Source organism: Pleurodeles waltl, chromosome 1_2, assembly GCF_031143425.1.
Source record: "Pleurodeles waltl isolate 20211129_DDA chromosome 1_2, aPleWal1.hap1.20221129, whole genome shotgun sequence".
NCBI classification, from domain to species: Eukaryota; Metazoa; Chordata; class Amphibia; order Caudata; family Salamandridae; genus Pleurodeles; species Pleurodeles waltl.
This window is the reverse complement of record NC_090437.1, coordinates 1,172,003,658-1,172,023,050: the sequence shown is the minus strand read 5'-3', so window position 1 is coordinate 1,172,023,050 and position 19,393 is coordinate 1,172,003,658. Positions and strand designations below refer to the sequence as shown.

Below are 19,393 nucleotides of genomic sequence, written 5' to 3'. Positions count from 1 at the left end.
TGTAGGGTACACCTACACCAGGACGTAAACATAGGGAAATCAGGAAAGTGACTGCAATACAATTATGCCAATAGTCAGAAGCCAAGTGAGACTTCCCTGGTGCTATAAAACCATAGCATGCCCTAGTTAGTTTTCAAAGATTTGCGAAATTCTCTAAATCAAAGGGACCTGCAGATTTCCAAGTTGTCTTAATTCATCAGCAGAACCTTTATAATTATGCATGAGGTGAGTGCATTAGAGGCTTCTGAATGTTCATTGAGAGGATCTGTACCATGTCATATTGCAACACAAATCTGTTTAAAATCCCTAGGCCAGGTGGGCGAAACCTGAAATCCAGAGAGGGAGCCTTAAGCGTCCCATTCTAAGCATTCCCCATGAATTGGAAGGGAATATCTTACCCTATCCAATTTTGGTATAATTTTAGGATATAATTTCAATTGTGCTGCACTAATGCGCATCATAAACAATAATTCCTTGGCATGACGGAGAGACCAAACTTTGGGGCTTGATACTTATTCTTCTACAAATTAAGCACTGATGATAATATTGACTTCCCATAACGTCAATCACCCAATTAATTTCTTTCTGGGGTTCTTATATGCGAAGGACTTTATAAACATGTCTTGGCTCACTGAAAACATAAAGTCACAAGTGGTACAGTTCTTAATTTGAGCCAGTGGTTTCCAGTGCTCAGCACTTAATTGCCAAGAGCGGCACTAGACAGCTGCCACATGGTGGTGCTGGTTTTTGTAATTTTAAGATTGCGGAACAGCAGTTTTTTACTAATATAGCCTTAGAACCCACCGTAGCGGGCTCTACCGGCCATTAAAGGCCCGCTCCTGTGTCAAAGGCCCAAGCCAAAGGCGAGGGGCGTTAACAAGGGAGAGGGCCTTTAATGGACGGTAGAACCCGCTATGGTGGGTCCTAAGGCTATTAGAACATTCTGCCACTAGAGGGCAGAATGTTTTATTAAATAAATCAAATTCCTCGTGAAGCCAGAGGGGATGAAAATCCCCTTGGGCTCTGTGAGGCTTTGTTCACGGCTGTTGCTGTGAAGAAAGAGAACATTGGAATGTTGACGCTACGGGCTTTTACTAGCGAGTAAAAGCCCAGAGAACTCAATTTTCTGCAATGGAGATCCGAACATTCCAATGTTCTAATTCAATATACATTATAAACAGCTTTGGGGGCCTCGAACAGTATGAATTGTGACACTTGTAGCAGTGGGATGGTTGGGAGTAGTGTAGGTACTGCTGATTGCCAGTGCTGACAATGACAATGTACGGTGAAAGCTGCTGTGGCCTCCTTACAAAGGCCCTGGCACTTTATTTTTGCAAATTAAGCACTGGAGTGGTGTGAATAATAAGCGTCACAATTTCATCCCTCCCGCAGAAGCACATACTTACCACATGAAGTCGGAGTCAGCACACTGACAAATCTTGGAGGTGAGGGCAGATGTGAAGCTCTTCCCTTTTATACACCAGGATGTGGCTTTTCTTTTCCGGAATCTCCTCTGCTGGCCCATGATGCAATGCTCACCCTAAACAAAATAAGCATGTAGGAAATCTTAAGCAAAAAACAGGATGGGTAGTGACTAGGTAAAAGATATGGATCATTTCACATAAAAGTCATGTTTGATATTACCCTTGCTATAGCAAGAATACAGAAACATGTAGCAAATGCACGAGTATGAGTGATACACCAACCCTTGCCCACAAGATATAGCATTTCTGTGGTAAAATAGATACAGGAGGGCCTAATCTTTGACATACTTATGAGATAGCCACATGAAATAGATTTGCATTCAGTGCAACTGAATGGAACAAGTTTACAGAGTCAGAGGTTATCCATAAGATTTCCCACAGATTCAGCCCTCTTAGACCTACGCTGGACACATCTGCTTTCAGATTACAATAACACTTCCTGGAAAAATTATAGGTAAACATTTTTGTTGTTTTCAGCATATGCAAGCCCAGTCTTGATCAAGTGATCATTTGATATCTGTAAATGAGTTTGTTCACCATTATTTCACAGTTCCTGTGCTGTATAAATGATTAGGGAAGATCCAGCCAACAGCTTAAGACATCCTACTTTATTCTAAATAAAGAAAAGAAGTATTAGATGTACAAAGCATTACACCATCATTACTCCCTTTGCTTTGTGAACATCATCAAAACAAACTCATTCAAAGATTATCAAACATACACCCTAGTAATTTGGCACAGCTGATATTCCCTATGACGTGTGTAAGAAAGGACCACTGCTTTTGTTGAAGTCCCCCTCATGTTTGCCATTCAGCTTTGTCTGGCTTTAGGACTCTGTATAGTTAACCACAGCTAAACAGTAGGAAAGTGCCTGTGTTTCCCCTGAGGCTGTACATTGGAACTCCCCGTTTGGCCTATTTAACTTGCCTGTAGGTTCTCTGCAAATTGTGCCTAAAATGCACCTTTGGCATGAAAGGTTAAATATTAGATGTGGGTTGCAATGTGTATTTACACCCACCACATGTGTGACAAATGACTTTGCCTGGCTGGAATGGCAGTCAGGGCTGTTCAATGCCCTGCAGTTACACAGGTAACACATGGCATGCCATGTAGTAAAATCCTATTTTTATCTATTTAGGCATCACCCTTAAAGAGAGCTTTGTAAACGCACAAAGCAGGGTGCTAAGATATAAAAACAGGGTAAGTTTTGTACTAAGGTTAGTGTACTCTCACAATAAAATAAAATCCAGAAGCTGTGTAGGATTTGCTAGACATTTCTGTGAATAGGCCTAGATGGGATTTAAATCTTTATTTCCTGTCTCCAGTTGGGAAAAGGCTTGAAAATGCTCCAAGTAACTTCTTACATAACATTGTAATGGTGCAATCATACGTCTGATAACATAAGTGGAAAAGTAACTTTTTTTAAATGTACTTTGGACAGCCTGAGCCAAAGCTGGCCCAAAACCAGTTTTGCCACTCTACAGCTGGAATACCCATATCTGGCCAGGAAAGTTAACGATCTTGGCTAAGAGGACACTCTTCTGCATCTGAGCACAGTAAAAGCACATATGTGCTAACTGCTAACCAATGTGGAGCGATTAGCTATCTGATAGTGGATATGAACAGTTGGCAGCTTCAGCTGTACCTCTTTTGGCTTTGATATGACAAGGCAGGCTTCTCCTGTTTATTCCCAGGAACCTCTAAGACAATCAGGGCCTTGTCAAAATGTGGAAGACAACCTTTCTTGTCAGGTAGGATGTAGGCTCATCTATTTGGGGTAGCCCCTTAGGAGCTGAAACAGGCCTGCCTGATGCAGCTAGGTTCTGTGATCTTGAAACAGGGGCTCCTAGGTAATTTTACAGGAGGAGAAGAAGTGCTGCACAAGGAGATAGGGGAGTGCGAGAAAGTAGTATTGGGTGGTCTAATTTCTCAAATCACTGGTTAATGCAAAGGATACATCTGGCACATCAACCACCACCTCCTCAAAACATTATGGCAGCTAGGAAGTCTACTCTGAAGATGAAGGCTTCAAACTTGACTCCTGCTGGAAGAAGAGGACTCACATAAGGACTCAAGGATTCCTGAATCCTGCTGACACCCAGGTACTGTGCTCCAAGGCTCATGTAGTTGGCCTCCTGCTTGGCTGCTTAAGGCACATGAAAAACAAAAAGACTCCCGATTACAAGAGGACCTAGCTAACCACAGAGGGTTGGTCTTTGCAGAAGCCCTGGCTAGACAGAGACCTGCTGGAATGACCCACAGGAACGTACTCAGCAGCTGGAGAAAAGTGAAACGTAGTCATTTTTTCCACCTAAAGAGGACCAGGACAAGGTAGTCAGGCCTGCCCAGGAAGGTTGCACATAAGGTGGGCAAGAAAAACAAGTTCATTACACTCAGAGCTTTTTTCAGTACTGAAATGTGGTTAGGTTGGATATAATGGCAAATGTATCAAGCTTCTTGGATACTTGACTGGTTACGGCTTCCAGCCTTGTGCCTTTGGTCAATATTGACTCCCAAAAAAGTGACTGATTCTGGAGCTAAAACCTAGGGGTGGATGTAACTTGTGTAATTCAGTGTAGAGTAATCACGTGGAATTACCCAAGAATTCTGTAACATTATGCTTAATTACAAGAGGAGAGTAATTCTGCGTTCAGTGGTATTTTCTAACGCAAAAATGTCTCCTCCTGTCCAAAATGGGCACAAGAATACATTGTGTGCTAAGAAATAGCGCTAAATGCAACTGAACAAGAATAGCAAGCATGAGCAGCTGGTTGTGTTCACTAAATGTGCTTTTGGGGTAGAATTTTTGCCCAACTTACCCTCAGCAATTAGCGTTATTTTCTTTTTGATAAATGCCCCTCTTGTGTCCGAAATGGACCAAGAAGGCATTTTGCTCTAAGAGATAGCTCTAAATGTGCTGTTTGGGTAGAATCCCCTCCCCCTCAACTTAGTCCTGCCATCAAGTACATTTTTCTTAGCTCAAAATGCATCCTCACATCCAAAGTGAACGCAAGGATGCATTTAGCATTAAGAATTATTGCTAAATGAGGCAAAACACTAATAGAGGCTGCTCATGATGGCTTTGTTTTCCCCAAAATATGCAAACTGGAGTAATTTATCGATGGTAATTCACCATCAAAGTGTAAAGAGCAATTACTGAAATTCCTCCAATTACTCCAGTATTATTAAAATTACACCCGGGCCTTATAAACATCGCACTAACACTATTTTCAGAAATGGAAAATGGGTATGGCTATTACAAAGTTTTTAATTCTCTGTATAGCACTATAGTATTTTTCAATGGGTTTATTACTGATTACACTATATCCTGGAAACGGACAAACCCTGACAGGGTTTCAATGGACATGAACAAGAAGATGGAGCTATATCTGAACAAGGAGAATGCTCTAGAATAAGTAATATTTATGTTTATGTGTACATTTATCTATAATAATATATATTTGATTCTAGATCATAGATTACATTTGTTTTCTTTCTGAATTGAAGTAAGCAGCATAGAAAGTAAAACGACTTACAATATATCTAAATGTAAAACAATCTACAGTATATCTAGGTGTTTGAGTAGATTCAGATAATTACCCCTCTCTGCTAGTTAATACCACAACAGGGAATTATCTAATATCCAGACCAATAAAATTGTCTTACAGTTTGTTATATTTTTTATTTCTTCATTACTTATATATATATCCTTGAAGGCCAAGATATATAGAACCGTATTACATGTTACTCGTTATGCATTTTATTAAACTGCAGCACGTATGAACTGACTTTAGTACTCTTTAGAACGATTTGCAGCATTTGAGTGTCATTTCTAGTATTCATTATTTGCTTGATACTGCAGGTATGTCTGTCAAAGTGTTTCTTGTTGGGCAATGGATACTGTTCAAATATTTTAAAAGATTTTACAAACAACATTGTGTATTATAAGTGAGATTTTAAATGGTAAGCATAATTGTAAGGAAATGAAAACATGAATTCTAAAATTTGATTTTGTTTGCACTACATTGACATTACAGGTTAGATTTAACAAGGAAGGAAATGGGGTCATTAAAATGTAGTGCCGAACAGAGTATCTAAATTATTGTGGAGAGCATTCTGCATGTACAATGTTTATTTTCACACACTGGGCAGGATTCATTGGTACATGCTTGCATCAACAATCATCTTGCATGAGTTTGTCATGTGTGCTGATTAATGCTCTAAGAGCAGCACTGACCTGTGGAATATATATTTTCACAAACTAAAAACCAAAGGTTAGAGTTAGGAAATAGAATGAAAACCCATAGAAATTGACTTTAAAAACCAAAGGTTACAAGGGTCTTATAGTTAGGCTTACATTTTAAACATACCAAACCATAGAAATTCACAAGTTATAGTTAGAGTTATCTCAAGTAACTATAACACATGCCCTGAGGTATCTATAACTCGCGCCCCGGCCATGCTTAGTTATTTGATCAATATTTTCACTGCAGATGTTACAGTGACATTATCAATGATGCTTTCAAAGATGTCATGAGTGCTGTAATTTGTGTAGTAACTAGCAGTGCATGGCGAGGCTGCAAGTTATAGTTACCTTTGGCCACGAATTATAGTTACTTGAGATAACTTTAACTATAACTGGTAAATTTCTATGGTTTGGTATGTTTAAAAAATGATATCATCCCAGTAACCTTTGGTTTTTCAGTGAGTTTTCATAGTTTTTTTTAATTATATTTCCTAACTATAACGATGTCCCTGTATAATTTGTTTGTTTTCAGTGAATTTCTATGTTTTTTTAAACTCAAAGTAATTTTCATTACTATACGTTAATCCAACTACTGATGCGTACAGCCTTCGGCCGTGCATGTCTGTGATGGGCTTTAGGGCCTGGCCTGTGGCCAGGCTCTGCAACCAACCCCCCCAACCACCCAACCCCGCACTTCGCACGGCCCTTTGGCCATGCGTGGCGGGAGTTAGCCACGGCCTGTCTCTCTGGGTGTAAGAACAGGTGTGAGAGGGTGTCTCTAAGGATGAGAGTGTCTGGGTGCGAGAGTGGGTGCATCAGTGTCTTAGTGGGTGCCTCAGTTTCTGTGTGGGTCTGTGAGTGGCTGCATGAAGGTTTCAGTGGGTCTATGAGTAGGTGTGAGCAAGTCTGAGTGGGTCTGTGAGTGGGTGCGTAAGGGTCTGAGTGGAGCTGTGAGTGAGTGCGTGAGTTTTGAGTGGGTCTGTGACTGGGTGCCTAAGGGTGTGAGTGGGTGTGTGAGTTGGTGGAAGATTGAAAAAGAGAAATGGAGAGAGTGAGAGAAAGAGTGAGAGGGAGAGAGATAGACACTTTTTTAGGCATTGGTGAATGATGTACTTTGAATGAGATTTGTCTTGACAAATTGTAAACAAAATGTATTTATCAATTAAAAATAGTGACATCACCTTTCATTATGACCCTTAAACATTTCTAGATTGAAAACAAATTAAAGTAGGAAAATGACCACAGACACAACTGGACTAGAACCCACAACTCTCAGCGTGAGGGTCTGTGACCTTAACCATTATGCCACAGCTCACTTGTGCAGTCAAGTCATTGCACAGAGAGATCATTGCAATGACTATCTATCTCTTTCCCATCCCATTATGGGATGGAAGAGAGAGAGAGAGAGTGACAGGACCACAGAATGAGCCTGAAGGCCCTTGTGATACTAGCTGGTTCCCCATGTCCTGTGGGAGCCGGCAATGTTCCCTTAAGCAAAGAGCCGCTTTTAATAGCAGCTTCCTGCTTGCAGGAGCAATGTTTTCATCTGTAATCCCCGCTTGCATATTTGTGTGCAGGGAAGGCAGGTGAAGTCTCTGCTTTCTGTAAGGGAGATCTATTTGACAGCTCTCTCTCACAGTAACTAGACTTTGTTAGCAAAAGCAAGCAGTTAAGTCCCACGGCTGGGCACCGTGGGACATAGCTGAAGTTATGTGACTCCTCAACAGGGGCCACGGGGCTCCTCTCCAATAACCTTTGCCTTGGAGAGGTGGTGGTCCCTGGGACTTGGGGACCCCCTTCACTTTTTTATTATAGCCCTGCCTGTGAAGCACTGCCCACCCCGCATTCAATTGGATTCAAGCCCCAGGGAGGTAGTGGTCCTTGGGGCTGCAGGTTGGGGGAGGGGCACATGGCCCCTGCATACTACTTTAAAGCCACAGGGAGGTGGTGGTCCCTGAGGCTGTCGGGGGGGGTAGCGCCTCGTTACAATTCTTTAGTGTCCTGGGGAGGTAGCGGTTCCCAGGTCTGCAGAGGGCCAGGTGGCCCCCAACACACATTTTTTTTTGCCCCAGGGAGGTGGCGGTCCCATTAAAATGGGAATGCCCTGAGAGCTTGGCCCATCTGGGGGCTTCAGATTTAGCAAGCGCTTGAGGCTGTGCCTGTTTCTTTTTGTAATTTTTAATTTTCACCTGACCCACCACGAGTTGTGGTGAAAATTCAAAAAAAGAAAATGCTTTTTAGCTCTGGGGTGGTCCCTCTAGGACCCCAGCACCAGGGCTAAGGGGTCAGGGTGACTTTACCCTGGCCTCTTTTGTTTTTTTTACACTTTTTTCTTGGGCTAGGCTAAAGCTGAGTCCGAACATGGCTGCCAACACTTCCTTGACAGCCAATCAGATCTCTGTACGTGATAGGAAGAGTTTGTGAGGTCTTCACGTCCCTATATACACAAATTTGGATTTTCCTTAATTTCTCTAAAACTACAGAATGGATTTACACCAAAAGACCAAAAGGCCTATTTCTGGAGCAAGAGCTACCTTTCTGCCAGATTTGGTGTACTTCCTTCCAGTGGTTCAGGCGCTATCGTTGTTCAAAATCCCTATGGAAAAATGAATGGGGAAAATGCGTTTTGGGACCTCCCATTTTCCCATAGGACCTTTAGACACGCCTGTAGCCGGAACCACTGAACGGAATTACACCAAATCTGTTCCACAGACCTTGCTTTTTGTGGTTTGGTAGGAATCTGTTCAGTAGTTTCAACAAAAATAAAGCAGGCAAAAAATGTAGATATATAGGGGCGCAGCTCCTCTGTAGATCCAACTGACCCCGTGCTGATATCTGATTGGCTGCAACACTTCAACAAGGCAGTGTTGGTAGCCATCTTGGGACTCGGCTTCAGCTGAGTCCCAGAAAAGAAAGCCAAAAAAAAAAGAAAAGGGGCCAGAGTAGAGTCACCATGATCCCTTTGCCCTGGCGGTAGGGTCCCTGAGAGACCTGGCCAGGGCTAAAAAGCATTTAATAAAAACAAAAACATCGGCACTTCACATTGGGTGTTCGAGTCCAGTTGGACTCATCTCCCTTTTTATTAATAAAAATAAATTATTATATATTTTTTTTAATAATAATTACAATTTTTATTGTAAATTGTACAGAAATATCTCATTCTTCTGTAAATCAGACATCAAAGCCTAAAAAAGTAAATTTTCTCTCCCTCTCACTTTCTTTCTGTCTCTCTTTCAGTCAATTTCTCCCACTCACACACCCACTCAGACACTTATGCACCCACTCACAGACCCACTCAGACCCTCATGCACCCACTCACAGACACAGTCAGACATTTACCCACCCATTCACAAACCTACTCAGACTGTCACACACCCAGTCACAGACCCATTGATACCCTAATGCACCCACTCACAGGCCCGTACACACACTGACACACCTAATAAAGCACTAATATATGCACTCTCACACCCAGACAGACACTCTGACAGCAACTCTCACCCTTTGATACCCCTTCTGTGCACATGGGTGAAGACTGCATAGTGTAAGGTTGGGTGCTTATAGAGGGTTGGTCACAGGGCCTGGTCGCAGGTGGTTGGATTAACGTATAGTAGTGCAAATTACTATACGCTTAAAAAAACATAGAAGTTCACTGAAGAAAACAAAGTTTATAGGGACGTTCTAGTTAGGAGATAGAGACCCTCATTACAACATTGGCGGTAAAATCCGCTTACCACTGTGCAGAAGACCGCCAACACAGCGCCGCGGCCGTGGAAATTCCGCCACAGCTATTATGACCCACAGCACGGAATCCGCCAAAATTCAGACACCCATACAAGTCAGCCACACCAAAGGTCAGTGATAAACTGGCGAAAACAAAACCACCACCGTCACGCCAACAGAAATACGCCCACACTATCACGACACACGAATCCACGCAGCGGTCTTTCAACCACGGTATTCCATTGGCGGTACACACCGCCGCGCTCAAAATACACACACATTTACAAAACAGAGCCACATTGGACAATTCGAAACACACACACCTGATACACATACACACGCCACACCCACAGACCCAATACAATATAAAACACACACCCACATCACCCACAAACCCCTACAACCAAAATCCCGAACGAAGGCCAGAGAGAGACACAACAAACAATAACCAAGCATCCACAGGCACACAATACCATCACCCACAGAACTTCCACGAACCTCACACAACACACCACTAAATATCACCCCACTTATCACTACACACACCACCCCACACATCACCTACACCACCCCATGGCACGGCAAAGACACCCCAGGTTCTCTGAGGAGGAGCTCAAGGTCATGGTGGAGGAAATCATCCGGGTAGAGCCACAGCTATTCAGAGCACAGGTGCAGCACACCTCCATAGCTAGGAAGATGGAGCTATGGCGCAGAATAGTGGACAGGGTCAACGCAGTGGGACAGCACCCAAGAAATCAGGATGACATCAGGAAGAGGTGGAACGACCTACGGGGGAAGGTGCGTTCCGTGGTCTCAAGACACCACTTTGTGGTTCAGCGGACTGGTGGCGGACCCCCACCTCCTCCCCCACAACTAACAACATGGGAGGAGCAGGTCTTGGCGATTCTGCATCCTGAGGGCCTCACAGGAGTAGAAGGAGGAATGGACTATGGTAAGTCAAATCTTAACTATTACATCCCCCACCCTACCTGCATGCCATCACATACCCCCACCCTCACCCTCACCCCCATCACTCCTACTCCTCACAAATGTCCCACTATCACAACTGACCCATCCCAACACCAAGCCTGCATGCAACAACAAAGCATGGACACCCATCACCAAAGCATGCCCACTGCACATACTCATACACCCCCCTAAACCATCATCACACAAGGTCCTACACAGGAATGCAAGCACTGGGGTACACAGACACCCACCCATTGCACAACATGGCACACACAGATGTAATAAACATAATGTTATACCCCTGCAGGACCCCTACCCAACGTCACCGGACAGGAGGGTCCACACATGTCCACACCACCAACAGAAGAGGCCAACAGTGATGACAGCAGCTCTGTCCAACTGGGTCTAGATGACCAGCCCGGCCCATCTGGGACCTCAGGACAGTCGGTTCCCCTCACACAGTCACAGGCCACTACAGACCTTCCCCCCTCTGGAAACACCAGCACAGCACCCACCCAGCGGGCCCATATCTCTGTCCCCAGGACACGTCAATCAGCAGTGTGTCCACCACTACAGGGAACCCGGGCTAACCCACCACCCCAACAACAACAGGGTCCTTGGGGCAGTGGTAGTGGGCACACGGTCCAGGGGACGGAGGCCCAGGAGCACAGGGGAACTGGGAGGGCTGCTGTGCGAAAGGGGGAGGACAGACCAAGGGAACCCACTCTCCACGAAGCCCTCTCCTCCATCATGGGAGCCTACCACCACTCCCAGGAGACGATGGCAACGGTACTGGCCAAGTTTCATGAGACCCAGCGCCTGCAGGAAGAACAGTATTTGGGCTTCAGGGAGGAACTCAGAGCCATCATTTCCACCCTGGGCACCATCGTAGGGGTGCTGAAGGAAGCACTCAACACCAGGAGGGACACTGTGGCACAACAAGGGGCCCCTGACACTAGCATGGACGATGAACTGCCCACCACCTCCGCCGGCGCTAGTGGACAGGAGGCACCGCCACAGGACCACCGCACCAGCACCCCACCCCCTGCAGAGGGAGAACCACCCCGCAAACGGTCCCTGTGATCCAGGACAAAGACAGAGAATGATGCCAAGACCCCCGCCAAGAAATGAGACCACCCTGAATGTCATCCTTCGGTCCCACTTTGTCACCCTGTCCATCCTCAAACTACCCCAGCTCCAGTTCCTATGCCCATTTGGGCAATGCACCTGTGAGACTAATAGACTGTACCCCCTCCAATAATGAGCACTTAAATAAACACCCTTGAAGCACAAAACAATCTGGAGTCAGTCTGTGATTTCGGAATAGTGTATTAGCAATTACTGTGGCAAAATGCTCTTTCAATTGTAATGTCAACATACCTATGTCACACAGCTCTGCTCCATGAGGAAACAAAGCGGATGTCACACTGTGGGACACACATCTGTGAAATCGTAAGGGAAAGTGACAACTCAGTGACCATACACTGGGTGAAAACGACAGACAGTAGAGAGGTAGTAGTGTTAAAGTACATGTAGTAGGCAGGTTTGTATTCTTACCTGTGTCTCACTGGAAATATTGCAGGATCACCGAGTTCCTGTTGTCCATGTCCTCCTCTTCTGCTTCCTCGTCTTCACTGTCCACAGGCTCCACAGCTGCAACAACACCGCCATCTGGTCCATCCTCCTGCAGAAAAGGCACCTGTTGTCACCAAGCTAAGTTGTGAAGCATACAGCATGATCTGGCACACCTTCTTTGGTGAGTAGAATAGGGATCCACCTGTCATATGGAGGCACCTGAACCTGGCCTTCAGGAGGCCGAAGGTCCGCTCACTTATCTGCCGAGTTCGCCCATGGGCCTCTTTGTAGTGTTCCTCTGGCCTTGTCCTGGGATTCCTCACTGGGGTCAGTAGCCATGACAGGTTGGGGTAACCAGAGTCACCTGCAAATGGCGAGGGACAACTGTTAGACACACACTAACCTGGAGGGATATCCCCAGACCCAGACAACCATTCCCACTGACTTGCTTCCAGGTGCTCACCTATTAGCCACACACGGTGCCTCTGGAGTTGACCTATCACATAAGGGATGCTGCTATTCCGCAGGATGTAGGCGTTATGCACTGAGCCAGGGAACTTGGCATTCACATGGGAGATGTACTGGTCTGCCAAACACACCATCTGCACATTCATGGAATGATAACTCTTCTGGTTTCAGTACAACTGTTCACTCCTGCGGGGGGTACCAAAGCCACATGGGTCCCATCAATGGCACCTATGATGTTGGGGATATGTCCCAGGGCATAGAAGTCTCCTTTCACTGTAGGCAAATCCTCCACCTGAGAGAAAACGATGTAGCTCCGCATGTGTTTCAGCAGGGCAGACAACACTCTGGACAACACGATGGAAAACATAGGCTGGGACATCCCTGATGCTATGGCCACTGTGCTTTGAAATGACCCACTTGCAAGGAAATGGAGTACTGACAGCACCTGCACTTGAGGGGAGATTCCTGTGGGATGGTGGATAGCTGACATCAGGTCTGGCTCCAGCTGGGCACACAGTTCCTGGATTGTGGCACGGTCAAGCCTGTAGGTGATGATCACATGTCTTTCCTCCATTGTCAACAGGTCCACCAGTGGTCTGTACACCGGAGGATGCCGCCATCTCCTCACATGTCCCAGCGGACGGTGCCTATGAAGGACAACAGCGAGCACAGAGTCAAACAACTCAGAGGTACGCACCCACAGCTTACACAGAACACGAGTCATAATCCGAAAATTGGCCTGTATGTGTGTTGAGGCTAGGCCTAGGTATGTGTGACGCAGTTAAAAAATAAGCCATGTGGGCCCCTGAAATGGCGGCTGCCTGACCTGTAAAGTAGGACAATGAGATGTGAGGTAACTGCGTGGCGTTGTACACCGTCGCGGTAGGCGGTCGAAGACTGCGGCGCAATGCTGCATTGGTTAACATTGGACCCTATGGGTCCCAGGAGCCAATGACGATGTACGTCGGCGGTGACGGTACGCACCGCCGCGGACGTGACCGCCATTTTCTATCTGTTCAATCACTTGATACCTGATCTTCGACAGGAGAGGACCTACACTGCAAGTGCTGCTGTGACCTCGGTCTAGAAGAGACAATGGCTCGTGCGACTGGGGAAAGGGTCCCTGCCTTCACATCGGAGGAGTTGGAGAAACTTGTGGATGGGGTACTCCCCCAGTACACGCTACTCTACGTTCCTCCAGACAAACAGGTAAATACACTGGGAGCATGCTGTATGGGCTATGCCTGTGTGGAGTGGGGTGGATGAAAGATGGGGGGGGGGAATTGAGGCGTGCATGAAACGACGGTGAGTGCATGTGCATCATGGCAAGGGTAGGGATGGGGGCCAATGACTGTGACGGTGCATTTGGTAATAACATTTCTTTTCCCCCTGTACAATTCATGTAGCCCACCAGAAATAAGATATTTGGCGTGCCATCGCCAAGGACGTCCGGACCCTTGGGGTCTACCACAGATGGAGCACCCACTGCCGGAAAAGATGGGAGGACATTCGCCAATGGAGCAAGAAGACGGCGGAGGCCCAGCTGGGGATAGCCTCCCAACGTGGGAGGGGTGCCCGTCGCACCATGACCCCTCTTATGTTCAGGATCCTGGCGGTGGCGTTCCCGGAGTTGGATGGGCGCTTGGGGGCATCACAGCAGCCACAAGGGCGTGAGTACACTCTCATTCTGCTGATTTCCGCACAGTAGAGGGGTCTGGGTGGGGGATGTGGGCTGTGGGTTTCCCTAGGCCAGGGCGAGTTTAGGAGACAAGGTCCCCTTGTTCTGGCAGAGCCTGTGGCACCCCAGCCCACCTGTGTACAGTGCCAAGTACACCTAGTCAGGCTCCTGTGTCATCCATGAGCGCAGATGTCGTCCATAGTCTTGTAGGCCATGTCCCAGGGATTGAACAGTGGAGGCCAAGTGCGCGGTGTAGTGCAGGGGGCTTCTGTGTCTGTCGTGTCTGCCAACGGTAGCGGTAATGCATGCACTCAACATGTCTTTCTTCTGTCGTCCCCCCCTTTTTGTGGTCTCCCTGTTCTTGTGTGCGTTAGCATCATCAGGCGGAGGACCAGTGGCAACGGAGCAGGAGGGCGCTGCATCCCACATGGCCCTGGAGGGCGCGACAACGGACTCGGAGTTCACCAGTGGGACGGAGGGCGGGGACAGGAGCTGAGACCAGTGACACGGACTCGTCCTCTGATGGGAGCTCCCTTGTGGTGGCGGCAGCATCTGTGCCCCCTGCATCTACAGGTACAGCCGCCACCCCCCCTACCAGCACCGCCCTCCCAGCAGCCCCTCAGCCTTTGCCCCGTGCCCACTCACCCAGGATGGTGGGCATCACCTTCGCCCCAGGCACCTCAGCCCCTTCCCCAGTCACCCCTGCTGCCCTCAGTGAGGAGGCCATTGACCTCCTCAGGTTACCTCACTGTTGGGCAGTCTACCATTTTGAATGCCATCCAGGGTGTAGAAAGGCAGTTGCAACAAACAAATGCATTCCTGGAGGGCATTCATTCTGGCCAGGCGGCCCTTCAGCGAGCTTTTCAGACTTTGGCCTCAGCACTGATGGCAGCCATTGTCCCTGTGTCTAGCCTCCCCCCTCCAACTTCCTCCACCCAGACCCAATCCCCTCTACCTCAGCCTATCCCAAGCACACCTTCAGACCAGCATGCACACACGTCAACACACAAGGGAAGCTCAGGCAAATATAAGCACCACACATCCCACAGGCACTCACGCAAGCATCACACACATGCAGACACACCAACATCCACTGCCTACACTGTGTCCCCCTCCTCCTCGTCTCCCTCCTCCCTCCCAGTCTCGTCTCCACTCACATCTGCATGCACTACATCTACAGCCACTACTGCCATCACCAGCACACACACCACCACACCCCGCTCACGTGCAGTCACACCCCACTGCCATTCACACGTCCCCTGTGTCCCCTCCCAGTGTGTCTGTGACGCCACCTCCCAAGATACACAAACGCAGGCACACACCCACCCAACAGCCATCCACCTCACGACAGCCTCCGGCGCATGCACCTTCACCCAAAGTCACCAAACGAACACCACCTACAACCACAACCTCTTCCCCCACTCACAAACCCCCTCCAGCTACCCGTCCCAGGGCCTTATTTATACTTTTTGGTGCAAAACTGCACTAAGGCAGTTTTGCCCCAAAAAATTTTGCACCGGCTTGCGCCATTTTTTAGCACCAGCTGGGCACCATATTCATGGAATGGTGCAAGCCGGTGCAAAGGGTAGGCTAGCTTAAAAAAAATGACGTTAGGCAGTTTTGAGTCAAAATAAATGATTCTGACCAGATTAGCCTAATTTTTTGACGCTAAGGGGCATATTTATACTCTGTTTGCACTGAATTCGCGTCATTTTTTTTTAACTCTAATTCAGTGCAAAACTAACTCCATATTTATACTTTGGTGCTAGACCCATCTAGCACCAAATTTATGGAGTTAAAGTCATTTTTTGGAAGTGGAAACCTACCTTGCCTTAATGAGATGCAAGGTAGGCGTTCCCGTGCAAAAAAATGACTCTATGGCCTTAACACCATATTTATACTCCCATGTAAAAATGGTGCAAGGGAGGGAGGAGGGGTCAAAAAATGGGGCAAAGCTTGCTTTGCCCCATTTTTTAAGACCTGGGTCAGGGCAGGCGTTAGGGGACCTGTGGCCCTATTTCTATGGTGGAACACCATGGAATAAGCCCAGAGGTGCCCGCCCTAGGGGCACCCCCACCCACACTAGAGGGACTGCGAGGATAAGGGACCCCATCCCAGGTAAGTACAGGTAAGTGCATTTTATTTTTGAAAGTGCCATAGGGGGCCCTGAAATGGGCCCCCATACATGGCACAGGGTGCAATGGCCATGCCCAGAGGACCCCTGTCCTCTGTGCTGGCCACTGGGGTGGTGGGCATGACTCCTGCCTTTTCTAAGGCAGGAGTCATGTGGCATGGTAGGTATAGCACCATAAAATGACGCTAATCTGGTTAGAGTAATTTATTTTTACTCTAACCTGCCTAAAGCCATTTTTTGGTGCTAAACCCTCTTCTTCTATACTGCCAGCCCCACCCGACTAAAGTCATTTTTTTAAACTCTAGCCTACCCTTTGCACCGGCTTGCACCATTCCATAAATATGGTGCCCGGCTGATGCACAGAAATGGTGCAAGCCGGTGCTAAACGTTTTGGTGTAAAACTGAGTTAGTGCAGTTTTGCAGCAAAAAGTATAAATAAGGGCCAATATTTTGTAAGTTTGCGCCACTTTTGTGTCATGAAATGACGTTAATGCGGTGCAAAAAAAGTTTACATCAGGGCCTTGGTGCTAGATGGGTCTAGCACCAAAGTATAAATATGGAGTTAGTTTTGCACCAAATTAGAGTTAAAAAAAATGACACTAATTCGGTGCAAACAGAGTATAAATATGCCACAGAGTATAAATATGCACCGGAACGACTACCTTGCATCTCATTAAAGCAAAGTAGGTCTCCACTTTCAAAAAATGACTTTAACTCCATAAATTTGTAGAGGGGTCTAGCACCAAAGTATAAATATGGAGTTAGTTTTGCACCGAATTAGAGTAAAAAAAAATTACACTAATTCGGTGCAAAGAGAGTATAAATATGCCGCCCAGTGTTTCCCAAAAACTTTTCATGTCCAACCTTGACCTCTTTCCCACACCTCCCCCACCCCGTCTGTCTCCTAGGGCCCGACTCTCCAGGTCCCAACCTAGCACCTCAGCCACAACATCTCCGGGACCAGTGGTGCCTGTAGTCACCGGAATCTGGAGTGCACCGGCCACCAGGGCAGCCAGTGTGGCACGGAGCCACAGCACGGACAGTCCCCCACCTGTGAAGCATCAAAAGTTGGCCAGTGCCCGGCTGGAGAGGGAGAAGACTCCGCCCACCAAAGCCGCTCCCAGGGGTACAGGTGGGAGTGTGGAGTCAGCTGTGACACCTTCCAAGGTGGGGAAGGGCCACAAGAAAGTCAGCAGGTCTGGGAAGAGCAGCACGGCGGAGAAGACCGCCATCATCCCTGCTGCCCAGGAGCCCACTGCCATCATCCCCGCTGCCCAGGAGGCCACCGCCAGAACCTGCCCTGCTGCCCAAGAGGCCACCGGCAGCACCTGCCCTGCTGCCCAAGAGGCCAGCACCTGCCCTGCTGCCCAAGAGGCCAGCACCAGCCCCGCTGGGCCAGACAGGACCGCCAGCACCAGCCCCACTGGGCCAGACAGGACCGCCAGCACCAGCCCCACTGGGCCAGACAGGACTGCCAGCACCAGCCCTGCTGGGCCAGAGAGGACCGCCAGCACCAGTCCCGCCGGGCCAGACAGGACCGCCAGCACCAGCCCCGCTGGGCCAGACAGGACAGCCAGCACCAGCCCCACTGGGCCTGACAAAACCACCAGCCCCGCTGGGTCAGAGAGGACCGCTAGCACCAGCCCCACTGGGCCAGACAGGACAACCAGCACCAGCCCCGCTGGGCCAGACAGGACCGCCAGCACCAGCCCCGCTGAGCCAGACAGGACCGCCAGCACCAGCCCCACTGGGCCATGAAGGAAAGCCAGCAGCTGAGTCACTGCAAAGGACACCGCCGCCACAAGCACCGCTGAACAGGGCACCGCCCCCACAAGCACCGCTGAACAGGGCACCGCCACCACAAGCACCGCTGAACAGGGCACCGCCGCCACATGCACCGCTGAACAGGGCACTGCCGCCACAAGCACCGCTGAACAGGGCACCGCTGCCACTTGCACAGCTGAACAGTGCACCGCCGCCACAAGCACTGCTGAACAGGGCACCGCCACCACAAGCACCGCTGAACAGGGCACCACCGCAACATGCACCGCTGAACAGGGCACCGCCGCCACAAGCACCGCTGAACAGGGCACCGCCACCAGATGCACCGCTGGTCCATGTGCGCCAAGGGCACTGACGCTACTGAGTCCATCACGAGCAGGATAAGGCACTCTGGGTACCAAGACCCTCCAGAACCAGTGGAGAGATCCATCCACTACCTCAGTCCTTGGCAGGATGAAGCACTCTGGGCACCATGCCCCATCCAGAACCAGTGGAGAGATCCATCCACTACCTCAGGCCTTGGCAGGATGAAGCACTTTGGGCACCAAGCCCCCTCCAGAACCAGTGGAGAGATCCATCCACTACCTCAGTCCTTGGCAGGATAAAGCACTCTGGGCACCATGCCCCCTCCAGAACCAGTGGAGAGATCCATCCACTACCTCAGTCCTTGGCAGGATTAAGCACTCTGGGCACAAGGCCCCCTCCAGAACCAGTGGAGACTGTCATCCACTTGAGAGACTGTGGCTTTGCACTCCCCAGGATTGAAGAGTGGGCACAGCACCCACTGTAGAGACTTGTGAGACTGTGGCTTTGCACTCCCCAGGATTGAAGAGTGGGCAAAGCACCCACTGTAAAGACTTGAGAGACTGTGGCTTTGCACTCCCCAGGATTGAACAGTGGGCATCCCACCCACTTGTGAGACTTGAGAGACTGTGGCTTTGCACTCCCCAGGATTGAACAGTGGGCAAACCACCCACTGTAGAGACTTGTGAGACTGTGGCTGTGCACTCCCCAGGATTCAAGAGTGGGCAAACCACCCACTGTAGAGACTTGTGAGACTGTGGCTTTGCACTCCCCAGGATTGAACAGTGGGCAAACCACCCACTGTAGAGACTTGAGAGACTGTGGCTTTGCACTCCCCAGGATTGAACAGTGGGCAACCCATCCACTGTAGAGACTTGAGAGACTGTGGCTTTGCACTCCCCAGGATTGAAGAGTGGGCAAACCACCCACTGTAGAGACTTGTGAGACTTTGGCTTTGCACTCCCCAGGATTGAAGAGTGGGCAAACCACCCACTGTAGAGACTTGTGAGACTTTGGCTTTGCACTCCCCA

General features: G+C 48.4%; 1 protein-coding gene across 7 annotated transcripts in view; it reads right to left on the bottom strand.

Annotated features, from left to right (window-relative positions):
- SORCS2 (sortilin related VPS10 domain containing receptor 2) overlaps positions 1–19,393 on the bottom strand; it is a 1,939,515-nt gene that overhangs the window by 132,960 nt on the left and 1,787,162 nt on the right. For all 7 annotated transcript variants that reach the window (XM_069203288.1, XM_069203250.1, XM_069203258.1 and 4 more), the window contains exon 16: positions 1,407–1,540. In XM_069203288.1, the coding sequence (XP_069059389.1) occupies positions 1,407–1,540 (134 nt within the window). The remainder of the gene's footprint in view (positions 1–1,406; positions 1,541–19,393) is intronic.